The sequence below is a fragment of the Suncus etruscus genome, chromosome 6 (genome assembly GCF_024139225.1).
Source record: "Suncus etruscus isolate mSunEtr1 chromosome 6, mSunEtr1.pri.cur, whole genome shotgun sequence".
Taxonomy (NCBI): domain Eukaryota; kingdom Metazoa; phylum Chordata; class Mammalia; order Eulipotyphla; family Soricidae; genus Suncus; species Suncus etruscus.
The window spans coordinates 84440000-84453685 of record NC_064853.1 but is presented as its reverse complement, the minus strand read 5'-3'; the positions used below and the strand labels follow the sequence as shown (position 1 = coordinate 84453685).

General features: G+C 34.6%; 1 protein-coding gene across 1 annotated transcript in view; it reads right to left on the bottom strand.

The window, feature by feature from the left end:
• Positions 1 to 706: 706 nt before the first annotated feature.
• LOC126011813 (inactive N-acetylated-alpha-linked acidic dipeptidase-like protein 2) overlaps positions 707 to 13686 on the bottom strand; it is a 266936-nt gene continuing 253956 nt past the window's right edge. The window contains exons 6-7 of the mRNA XM_049775597.1: positions 1306 to 1452; positions 707 to 796 (exon numbers count right to left, since the gene is read on the bottom strand). Coding sequence (XP_049631554.1) covers positions 707 to 796; positions 1306 to 1452 — 237 coding nt within the window. The remainder of the gene's footprint in view (positions 797 to 1305; positions 1453 to 13686) is intronic.

Sequence of the window (13686 nt, the reverse complement as noted above, 5' to 3'; positions counted from 1 at the left end):
TGTCACAGATCAGTTGCCATTTATCAGAGACAATAAATGTGAATGTGAAGTCTGCAAAGAAGTACAAAGAGTGCTGAAAAGTATCTTATTTAGATGTTTTCTATCTAAAATTTAGCTTATAAAAATAAAATTACACTAAACTTTTCTAGAACATTTATATGGTTAAAATTGTTCATTCATCTCTTGGTTTGGGGCCACACCCAGAGGTGCTCAGAACATTCTTCTAACTCTCAGGGATCACGCCTGACAGATTTGGGGGATCTTTGTGGTGCATGGAATTGAATTTGGATTGTCTGTATCCAAAGCAAGCAACCTCCCTGCTGTATTATCTCTTTGGTCTGTGGAGCATTTATATTTAAATTTTTTTAAATTTCTAGTCATTATTTTGTGAAGATATTAATGACCACAAGTGGGGAATTCCAGAGACTCTCAAATAGTTTTCAATAAAGTAACCACAATTTGTAAAAGAAGGCAAACTATTTTAACAGATTTAGATCGACAGAGAAATAGTTTTCAGCAGAGAAATAATTCTGAAAAGATTAAAAGGCTTAAATTCTAACAGATGGATGCACACAAACTTAATTAAGGTGAATCATGCCTCTGTGATGTTCTTTGTGTGTGTGGGGGGGGGGGAGGAAACCACTTATCTTCACCAAAAGATAGCACCTTTTTTTAGGCAGGCACACTATTGACAAACTTTGGGTAGCTAATCCACAAGATTCACTTTAATACACAGCATGTTAAATGAGTTTTTCCCTTGGGCAAGTAGAGAATCTATTGCATATGTCATCTGTTTCTGTGAATACCGAAGATTACAATTATGTTTTGATGTTAATCCAACTACTGCAAATTTCTTGTTGCAAAGTACACTGTGAAAATGTGAGTGACAGTATAAATCTTTTTCAATTGAATTCAACACTACTGAAAAGAGCTGATGTTTTCAAATACTGCTATAAAGTCCATGAACAAGAATAACTCTCTAAATCTAGTAGCGTCTCACTGTGTCCTACTTGAGAAGGACAAATAGAATAAAATCCAGCTTGTTTGATATATATGTGTATTTATATATACATATACATATAAAACTAAATATGTATGTATGACCTGGGTTAAAAATGGTTTTTCTGAGTCAAAGAGGACCCCACTATGGTATACAAGTCTGTCTCAGTTTCTAATGTTTATCTACATATACATACCTTTATGTATAGATATACACATATATTTATCTAAATGTATACATATATGTATATGTATACAAAACATATCGGTGTAGGCTGTGTGTCTTGCATTTTCAGGAATACTTACCTTTAATGCCTTAGCATCCTCATAAACAAATTGTACCATGGGAACTCCAAGATGATTGATGAAATAATTGGCATCACCTGGTATCTGTACAATACTGACATTGGTTTTGAGGCACTGGGATCCTCTTGAACAGTTGAAATTATTTTTCTGAAAAATATAATATAAACAGTATGTACTATCATTCTCTGACCACTCCTAACCAGTGTTACTCAAAAACCAGTATATAGGAAAATAGCATCAATCTCACCAAATACCCGTTCTGAATACAAATGCTTAGATGCTACCCACATTCTCCTAAATGAGAACCTTTGGGGATAGAGTGCAGGAATTTATTGTAACACTCCTCACTGATTCTCATACTCACTGAAGTGTAACTAACACTAACCTATGTTAATTTTTGCTTACCACTGTTATTTCAAAAGCATTTTATTATAGATTTATTTTGAACTATAATGATGATAAAATTTAAACAGTTTGAAGAATGCTGAACCTATTAACATTCAGGTTTTTCTTCTAAGTTTTTCCATAACATTAAAAAGATGACTTCATAGACTATAACAGTATTCTCCTTGAAGTCTTTTCCCCAGAAAACACAGAATAAGTATTTTCTATTTCTTTTTAAAAGCATATTCTTATAAGTTTTAAGAGTAGGTGGTAAGATGAACTAGAGTGAATCACATAGTCCAAAGCAATCCAAAAGAAACTTAAAAATGACAGATTTTTTTTTATTGTCAACTCAGAGTTGCCTTATGGGTAAGATAAATGAAAGTAACTTTATAAAAATAAACCATCTATGGAAACAACCACAATTGTTTATAACATTACCAGGATCCAAGCCTCTACCAGGGAAGACCTACCACTGCTTTGGCATTGACTTAGTCCAAAGAGTGATCCCAACACCCAGACGACTCAGCAACAGTTTGCATACAGAGCAGATCACTCCACATTTAATGGTATGCTGAAACTAGAGGATGCTCCACATCAGCCTGACATCGATGAAAGAAATGCACAGAATCGAGAGTCTTTAAATATAAGAATCTGATACCAACAATTGCTAAAGTGTGAAAAAGTTTCACCAGGACCACGGAGAATAACTCGGGTTGGATGGACTGGAATGCCTGGAACACAGAGTTGGTCTTATGCCAATAAACTTCTGGGGTGAGGCCTTTATTGTAATCAGGTCAAGGATTTTTTTCCATTTTCCCCATTTTTCTGGACCTATGCAAACAATGGCAATTGCCACTATTAAACCTTTACTGTATTTTTTTACTCTTATCCTTTAAGGAAAAAAATATAACTAACTGAACTTAAAAACAAATAACTGTAGTTGAATGCCTGTCTCGAATAAAGGCAGGGGATGGGAAAGGAGGAGGGGGGGTAATGTTACACTGGTGAAGGGGGGTTTTCTTGTTATGACTGTAACCCAACTATGATCATGTTACTTAAATAAAAAATATATTTCCAAATAAAAGAAACATGAAAGGACAATAATCATCTCAATAATAATCATGGGAAAATGAGAAAATACGATGAAAATATCTGATTGAATAACTGAACCTATGTCATCGTCATGTTACATAAAGTATCCTTGTCTCTCAAGTGATAAAAATTTACAGCAAATTATGACTCTTTTTTCTAGACAAAAAGTTTTGTTGTGGAGAGCGATGCCTGAGCTTGAATACTACAAAGGCAGCACAGGACAAAAGGCTTGAAGAAGTCTTCAAGTGTGGTCAGGTGCTTTAAGTTCTCAAGAGCTGTGCTATAAAATCGCTCATTCAACCTGGCAATAGTTTCATTCTTACCAGGAGATGCTGCCCTAGATTTCAGGAACTGCTCATTGCCAGCTGCTGTGAGAATGTCTAGTTGAGATCCTTAGGGCACTATATGCAGCACAAGCCTAGTGAAAAGATCAACAGTACTAGATGGTCAAGGTATTTATTACCATATAGTTGAAATGTGGAGATTCTTATTACCTCCAGTCATAGAGGTCAAAAATCAAGCAAATTTCTTGGGTAATGGGTAAGAATTCTTACTTGCTCTTTAAGACTAAATTTGTAATAAATACATAAGTAAATAAGCCTGATTATCTTGCCTTAATGCTCTGCAGTCTGAGCTGTGTAAGTTCTTTGAATACATTTTAGTGGAGGCTTTTTGAGGTATTAAGGTTGCCAGTTCAATATAGGTGTCTTTCTGATCTATTGAATTTGATTAATTTACAAGAATAGCGAACAGAACTGAAGAAGCCTACTAGTCATTCACCAGATCTGATTTATTAGTGAAGGTACCAGAGAATATGAATCATTAACAAGATGAGAGATGCATCGAGAAACATCTAATCTAGATCATATTGCTTTGGAACAAGGTGGTTGTCTGATGTGTGTAAGGTTATGTTATCTCTAAAAATATAATATCAGAATCAGTTGAATTTTCATATTCAAGCTACTGTTAAAGACAGTACATTAACATGAAGCATCCTAACAGTACTCAAGCTAGAATTGGGTCCAGAGATACTGAAAGGAAGCCATAATATTGTTTTCAATTAATTTTAAATTTAATTTAATAACAAGCCAGAAAGATATTCACCACAATGCCATTTATGGCTAGCATCCACTCTGTTTCTCTCATTCAAATTTGCTGAATGATGGCCACAGGAGTTTGAATTTCTCATTCATATCTTTACATTATTAATGGGAATTAGATATAAATTAGTTGGCTTATCCCACTGTCTAGCATTTGTAAATTTAAAAAAAGTTTACAAAGTATTTACTTTACTCCACCAGCATCAATGTTTTCTTGAGTCAACATACATATGCTACTTAGTACTAATAAAAATAAGGTTTGGCCTTAACATCATTTTAAGATATGATTCTTCATTGCGCCACGATATTCTTCAAATATAATTCTCTAGGATTTTTTCAGTGTACAGATGAAAATTGGTAGCAATAAATTCTACAATATGATCCGATGAGATAATTAAATTTTATAAGCAATGTGATATTTAAGTTCTGTTTAATATTATTTTATTTTATATGGGTTGTCATCATTATGTAATAGCTTGTCTTTGATCCCAAAAATGTAATGCATATTTAACATAATTCATTCCTAAAATGGCACATTGGATACTCTTCTAGTCAATTATTGATTCCTCTGTTTATTCTAATAGTTATACAAAGAGTAGCTCTTATTTTGTCTCAACCTTTTTATTATTCTGGGTTGTTTTTCAAAGCTAGTATATATTCTTTTCCAGTCTCTATTTTTGAATGACTACTACCATTACACAGACTTAACTTTTATCTCATTCAATTCCCAAGAATGTTTCTGGCTACATCATTACTTATAGTTTAGGTATATTACTAACAAGTAAATAAGGCAATATCAATGCTTTAGTTATAGTCCCTTAATATTTTACATTATTTCCCCTTCTATGGCTTGTTTTTCTTCACCCACTTAATCAAATGTCTATTTTTTCTCAAAAGGTCTGCATTGCAAGTTCTACCCTATGTAACAAAATAACATGGCAGCAGAAAGAGTTCTAGCTAATATCACTTTTAAATCGTGGTTTTAAGATTTAACTCCATTAAACTCTATTAACTACGACTTTGTTGCTAAATATGAACTAATTATTGCGGTAATGCAGAGTACAAAGTAATGAGCTTATGTTGCCAAAGGAGTAGTTAGCCCTAATGCTGAGCTTTTGGCTATTTGTGTAAGTAGCTAAACATTGCACATCATGTCAAAGTTAAACTCCAAAGAATAAACGAATAAACTCCAAAGAATAAAAGAAAGATAAGGCTGGACTATAGATTTGAAGGACTGAAGAGCTCATAGAGCTCTTGCATACAGCTGATCTAGTTTTGATCCCTGATCCTCGAGTCACTCACCATGGTCACCATCCACTGCCAGGATAATTTATATTTTGGAGGGGGGTGGTTTGGGGCCACATCCGGTGAAGCTCAGGGGTTACTCTTGGCTGTGCGCTCAGAAATCGCTCCTGGCTTAGGGGACCTATGAGATGCCCGGGATCCAACCGATATCCAGGCAAATGCCCCACCACTGCGACGCCCCACCACTGCGACGCCCTACCGCTGCACCATCGCTCCAGGTGTGATTTTTGAGTACAGAGCAATGCTTATGCCTGGAGTAGTGAGTGCCAGGTATAGAACAAAAATGAAGACAGTGTCCTCTAATTTCCCCTAGAAAATAACAATTAAGGCTTGGAGAGCAATAAAGACTTACTGAGGAACATATCTATTATCGCCGATTAAGCCCAGATTTTGCCTAGAAAGTCTAATAGAGCACTTATTTTACCAGCATATATCTCTCTCTTACTATAACACACACACAGACAACACACACACAGACAACACACACACTTCTCTCCCTTCTCTCGAATACATACCTCATTTTTCTACTGCCTACTCTATTGACTAAATAAGTGATGAGTGTAGGCAGCACGCGCATCAATCATTACTTTTTGTGCTTTGTGTATATGCAAATGTACACAACTATTTGTACAGTAAAATAGAAGGGAAAAATCGTTTTCACACTGTAATTTTTCACTTGTGTTATTTCATCTAGGGATTTTTTTAAAATGCTCCCAGCACAGAAATCCTACTCTAACTATATTCTATTACTCTGTACTTTCAAATCTAGGCCAAATCTATAATCCTTTAATGATTCTAAATCTATATTATATCCTGATGTGAATTGTTTTCCCACATAGCACTTCAGTGGATTATAATAGATGCATATCTGTATTAGATGCTGATAAATCTGGAGAAAAAAACCCTAATATCTAAAAGGAAATAAAAGGCAATGTCAATATTCTTCATTTATAGGAGTTAGGCAGACACCATGGGAAAGAGGAAATTGGTATCAAATTTATGCTGGTCAATTAATATTATAACTTTATTTAAAGACAGTAAATCAAATAAAGTATTTTCTACAAGGAATTAAAAATGTTCTATACTTAATGTTTGATAACAAGAATTTTTATTCCAATTCATAAAATATAAGCAAGTTTGAGCAAAGACTCTGATAATGTCACTGGCTCATTTTCTACTAAAATATGGCAGAAACTGTAATAAAAGCACCATCTGAGTGCTAAGTTTGTCTGCTCTCTGTGAGTATACTTATTTGCTTAAAAGCAGTACCTCATTAGTTTCTATGTTTTACTTATGTGAACATTTAAATTTACATTCATATGAGTCAAATAAGAGCAAGATACACTGACAAGTTTCTAAAATATTAAAAAGCATGTTAAATAATTCAAATATTGTATTTCTTCTGTACTAATTTCTTGTGCATATAAGTATATATAAGAAATCTAAGTTGATTATTTATTAAAATAAAATGGTACTAAAGTGTACTATTTAATTCTTTTTTTAATATGCTAACTGGAATAGTTTTGACAGAGACAAAAATGCACCCTCCCCAGAAAAGGAAGCTTCCATTTCCTGTACCCACCTCATAAAAAGAAAAGCAACAAGGACAAGAATCTCAACTTCAGAGTCTCTAGCAGAAAATTTAGCCCACAGGACTGCTAACAGAAATGTCTCAATACTCCTCACTTGCTTAGACCAAGTCAAGAACCCCCAATTCCCTTGTTCATGATGAAAGTAATAATCTGTGATCAAAGTGACAGATTAACTCCTTTTCTCTTCAAGTGAGCAAAGTACTTCAAACCAGTTCAACCCTGAAGCCTACTATGACAATTCCAAAATGATTATCCAAGGATAGAAAATATGTGGAAGCCCAATTTTAGGCAGAGGGATTAAGCTTTCCAGGAAAAGACCACTTATGATTCTCCCCTGAATCAAATATTGCACTTCCTCAATATAGAAAGGAATGAAATTAACAACACTTATTCTCTTTGGGTTTTATTCTTTCCCTTGGTCTGTGCCCCCATCCTGGTATCATGGAACATATTCTTCTTATTCTTTCAAGAAACTCACTCAAGTGTTTAGAGACTTCTAGAGCTCAAATTCTTTTGCAAATCAGTACAAGATATTCTTCCTATTCCAAGTTTCACATAAATCTGTTATTTATGTATATACGAATTATATATTACAGAATATATAAATTTCACATGTAATTTGTTATAATTATTTTGTTTTTTAAGTGCACCCTCAAAACCAAAGGATCATGACCAGAGTTTACTCAATAAAGCCCAGGGCTTATTCCTGATTCTGTTCCCAGGACTCACTCATAGCAATGCTCAACACATCATATGTGTTGCTGTGATAGAACCAGGGCTTTTTGTGAAGAAGACAAGTCCATAAACTCCAGACTTAGTTATAGTTTTGGCTTTCCAAGAATGTAATTTGTAAATGAGGAATAACTGAGTCAGCACTAGAGTGGTAATTTGTCTGATGGACAAATCACCTAAATGAAAGTGGCTTTGCCACAATGTATTTTTACTAGTGTAACTTTCTCCTTATTTCCTTCTTCCTGTCTTTCATTTGGACATTTCTGCTACTTTCTGCTCTAGCTGCTAGATGAGATGCAATCTGAATCATTAACTGGTGAATAAAAACAATTAGATCTTTAAAATGTGCTCATTGAATTTTGTTTTCCTAGCAATTTTAACTTTTGTAAATGAGAAAAATTACTGGAAACAAGGACAATTGAAAATCTAGGGAAATAGTTATAAGCCATTGCATATGCAAATGGCCAGTTTTGAAATAAAAACAGATAAACACTGACAAGTAGTAATAATAATAATAGCATGAATAGGTACTAGAATTTCACATAGAAACATCATAAAAATTGCCATGAATATAAGGAAGAGGCATAAAGTGTCAGATATTAACTTTACAAAATAAATAGACAGGAGCTAGACCACCAGTATAGCAGTAAAGTTTTTTGCTTTGAATGTGGCCAACCTGGGTTCAATCCCTAACACCAAAAATGGTACCCTGATAACCAGCAGCTGTGATCCCAGAACACAGACATGAGAACAATAAATTTCAGATGCTGAGCACCACAAAAATCCTAGGGGCACAAATAAGCACAAAATATTAATGAACAAACAAAAATAAATAAGTGAACGGGAAATTTTGTTCACAGACTATGATGTGAAGCATCTGGGATTCCGTTATCTACATATTGCTGATGACAGAAAGTGGACACAAATTCTATAGGGGTTAAATAAATTTTTTACTCTTATACAACAGAATAAAATAAAATGCAGTATTATTTTTTTAATTAAGCTATTTGATCACTGATACAAATAATATACACTTTTACATGGAAAATATTTGTGCAGAAGGATTCAGCAATATATTGTCATCTATGGTTACTAATGTTTATTTTATAGGTACATTAGCTTATTACTTGGGAAAGGTACTACAGTGTGGCTTAGGTAAAATTTTTATTATCAACTTGTATTACTTTTTATTTTAATTTGTGATTCACTTGCAGCCAAAATGCAAGATTCCCTCAACTGAAGAGCAGTAGAACACAAAAATATTATGTTAGAGTTATTTCCTAGGTGGCCAGAAGAAATATTTTGTTTTCTTTTGTTTTGTTTGATTGGGGGCTACACCTGGTGGTGATAATGGCTTACTCCTGGTTTTGTGCTCAGAAATTACTCCTTGCAGGCTCTGGGGACCAAATGGGATGTGGGGTATTGAGCCAAAGCTGCTTGCATGCAAGGTAAATGCTCTACACATTGTGCTGTAGCTCTGGCCCTGGAAATGGAGTTCTTAATAAATCAATAGAGCTATCTCTTATTTAAATGTAAGTATTTAACAAAATCTCTAGGAGTAGAAAAATAAAGTATTTACAGTTATATCTCTAAAAAACATTTATTTCAGGAAGACTGGACCTGCCATTTGGGATGAGATAACATTTTCTGCACCTTTATTTGATTAAGTAAAATAGGAATTCTTATAGAAGGCCACCACCAAGCCTCTTTATAAGCTCACAGCTTCTACTGATGTATGAAGGACAAATAAATAGGTGATTGCTAGAAAAGAATAAAGAGCCAGAGATGGTAGAAAAAACTATGACCAAAACCAGTTCATAAATGATCACCTCAAATACCACGCATACTTACATATGTGTGAATTATTATATTCTAGACAAGTATCTGTTCATGTTCAAAATTTTATATATGGAGAGCTAGAGTGATAGTACAACAGGTAGGGATCTTGCCTTGCATACACATGGTTGACCAGGGTTTAATTTCTGGTACTCCTTATGGTTCCCTGAGCCTGCCAGTAGTGATACCTGAGCACAGAGCTAGAACAAAGTCTCAAGATCTGCAGGATGTGGCCCCAAAATAAATAAAAATTTATGTGCACTTCTCATTTGCTATAAGAAGATTCCTAAGAATTTATTACTTATAAAGAAACATTTATATTAAGTCATCACGAGATATGGGCAAAGACATTTATTACTTCATTTATTGGACCAGTATAACTCAATTAGAAACCACCCTGAGTACCCCTAGGATTTCCAAGAGGGGTATGAGTAAAAATTATATGAATATAATTTATATAATTTCTTGGGGCCAAGAAATGAGATTAATGGAACCATGCAATAGAGCGAGCAACTCTTGATAAGGAAATATAATGGAAAGAAGTCTATAATCACAAAGGCTGAGAAACACTATTTTAGAGTAAAATTTTTGTAGTGACTTAATAATAGTAAAAGAAATGACAAATAAATCTTAAATTTTTATCATTATATATTTCTCCCTTTTTCACCTCTTTCTCTGGTCTAATAATGATTTAGCCCCCATTGAGTACTTCCCAACATGTCACTAAGGAAATGAAGAATAAATGGCTCAAAAAACAAAAACAAGAAATAAAGCAGACTGTTTCTAATTCTCTCTAAGTCAGATTACGTCAGTTGAAGAGAATCGTGACTGAAAAATGATTTACCAGATAAAAAGCTTCCACAGATCCCTTTGTCACTTTGTCACTTCTTTAATAGGCTTGTTGCTGGTCATTTCAATAGGCAAACCTATTTCTTGGCAAGTTACAAACTATTGCCCCCTTTCTTTCTATATACGCGCTCACTCATATAATGTAAAAGAGAGGATGACCTCAAAGTCCTTCCAAAAACTACACTCAGATAATATCTAAATGAAACCATGAACATATTGAAAAGGTAAAGCAAAACCATGGAAATTGACCTTTGGTCAACACACAGGATGAAAGCATGCTCCCCTTGGGTACAATTCCTAGAGGACCTTTAATGACCAAAAGGATGAAGATATAGATTTTATGTCTCAGTGAAGGATAACAACTCTGGCTTCACAATACTGTTCCATGCTGAGGAATTGGCTGACATAACATAACTTCAGCTATTATTTCACCAGCCTTCTTGAGGTTTGTCTTAAATAGCTTCTCCTAGCCTCATAGGCAATGCTATTTTAAATAATACAATGTCAGCATTTCAGTGATGTATTCCAGCTGCCAGGCATTAAAAAATTTAACTGAAATACCTAACTCGCTTTCAATTTAACATTAACTGTCTCGGGCTGCAAATATTTTTAATGAAATATTTAAACAAAATCTTCTTGATGAAACAGTTTCATAACTTCCCTTCAAAAAAATGAAAGAGAAACAAATCAGACATTTCAAAAAAAAAAAAAGGAAACAATTTGGTGTTACTTTGCATATATTTAACATCATTCAGTAGATAGCAGGAGGTGTTCTGTCCTCTCTGTGACTAAGGTAACAGGGCAGTTGTAAATCAGTTGGGCACATTTAGTTTTGGGGGAGGCAATCCACTTAATTTTAGGAGGCCAATGAGGTGGGGGGGGAGCTAAAAAGTGCAGACTTGGCAAAAGGGAAAGCAAAGAGATATAAAAGGCATACCATCACACATTACCATTTGAAGCAAGTTAGTTAAGTGCTGAGAGTGAGAAATCAGGCAAAGGAAAAAACACCATCAGCAGTAATATGTCTAACTCTTGACAGATGATAGCATCATCATGTAACCTTAAAGGCCTAGGCCAAAATAATTACTTGAATAGGAAGAGACTTGCTAGACTGAGACCATCAGCCTTGGGCCAGGTTGTAGCCCTGGAGCATGCACAGAACATCCAGGCGCTGCCATTGCTATTGCTATTTGCCTAGGTTTCTTGGCTGCAGACCCAAATCTAGTATTTTGGCTAGAGTTTACCAAAGATTTATTTAATCTTTTGTATTTATTCTTTGCTGCCTCTGTTACATATTTTTTAAGGGCAGGTGAAGTGTTTTGTTTGTCTTTTTATTGACTTTATAATGAATAGCACAAGAAAATGGGCACTATAAAAAAGAAGTCAATCAAATGTACCAATTTCTTTCTAAAAGGAGAAAATAGTAAGTGAGATGAAAAGAAGCAAACACCATCTGGATCTGTGTAGGTTTAGGCCTGAGCATTTTTGGTTTCAATGCCAAAGAAGCTGTAGGAAGTCTGTGACTAATTTCAGGTAATTCTGTGAGTTATAATTGTTTTGGAAAGCATTTTATTTTTATTTTTTCAGGAATGTTTATCAAGACATCGTGGTTTGCAAAGTTGTTCATAATAGAGATGTTTGAGGTATACAATATTCCAATACCAATCCCACCAGCACTGACCCCTTCCTTCTGCTAATGTTCCCAGGTTACTTCTCACTCCTCAGTCTCCCCCTCTGGCAGACATGTAATCTGTTTATTTCATAGTAATTGCTCCAATAAAACTTAAAGGAAAAATAGACAGGATGATCAGAAAAGAAATCAATCAGTCAATTTTCGATGATAGGTTGCTATGTTTTTAAACTTCCATGATCTAGTAGAGGACAACAATTATATGCACCTTGAGTGTGTGCCAGACTCAATGCCCCATGTAGGAAAGTATCTCCTATCCTTAAGGAACTCTTCTATTTCTTGCAAAACTAGTTTCAAGGCAATGAATTTCCTAGCTGTTGCCTGACTGTGAAGCTCAGTATAGTTTAATTTTGAAAGATAATCAAGATGATAGATTATTTTTCCTTAGGTGTTCAATTCATTGAGTTTGTAGACAATATCATTCAAGATTCTATTTTTTAGAGTTTTAATTTGTTAGATCTGCTGCACATACACGGGCTTTTCTGTGTATGTAAGTTCCTTTTTTTTTAATCTCGCTGCTTTCAATAGTCAAAATCTCTTGATTTTGAAATTTTGAGTATAATTATCTTTGAGTTTTCTTAATTGGTTCTATTTTTATAGGAACCCTTAGGTCCTCTTAGATGCTGGTGCTCAGAAATGCTTTTTGATGATTTCTTTAACTACTGTTTCTTTATCACATTTGCCTTTCTATTGTTCTTCAGGGACTCTTATGATTCTTACATTGTTCATCTTGAATTCATCCCATATATTTAAGGTATGCTTTTCATTTCTTTTCATATTAATTTCCATTATCTATTGGTGGTTTCCAACTTCTCATTTTGAGGCTACTTTATCTTTTACTCAACATCCGTTATTCTGTTTTAAGAGGTTCTATTAACATTTTTAATATAATCTACCTTGATCTTTATTTATGCAGTTTCTGACTATAGTAGTTTTATATTTGTTTGATTTTCATTTTGACTCTCATTGTTTCTTGTAATTTGTTATCTATGCTATTGTTTCTTTCAGTATATTCATTATGGGCAGATGGTTTATCTAAAAACATTTTCTGAGGATTTGCTGAGCTAGTTGGTATTTATGTGATATTGTTTGCCATTATTGAGCTTGGTGAGCTTCTATATATTTTCCCTTTGTTTTTCTATTGTTCTTGTTATGTTGAATGGGAAGAATGAATCTGTGTAGTTAGAATCTCTGGAATATGTTAATGTTTAAACCAAAGCTCTTTATTCTCTACCCAGCCTTACTGGGATAGTAGAGCAACAAGCAGTGTCAGACAGGAGCTATTGTCCACATCTTTATTATGATACAGGTTAGGTGTGGAGGCTGTTGGGTCGCACCTGGTAGGGATGGCCTCTTCCTCCCATTTTAGAATAAACTCTTGATATCAGCTGAAGACAAGCCTCATGTAGGATTGTAGAAGATTAGGTAAGTACTTATTACATTTTTGTAGCATTCTTTTTATTTTTATTGTTTTGGTTTTTTGGAGGTCACACCCAGTAAGGCTCAGAGGTTACTCCTGGCTATGTGCTCAGAAATCCTCCTGGCAGGCATGGGGACCATATGGGATGCTGGGATTTGAACCAGTGTTGGTCCCGGGTCAGCCACTTGTAAGGCAAATGCCCTACCGCTTTGCTATCTATCTCTCCGACCCCTGAAGCATTCTTTTTAAAAATTCCTAAATTGTCTTCCAGAAATTATGAATCCTGCATCTTCTGGGAAGCTTGGCAGCTATAACTATACCCACAAATGCAGATGCCATTTTCATGTTGGGCCACCTCCATAGACACACGGCTTCTCA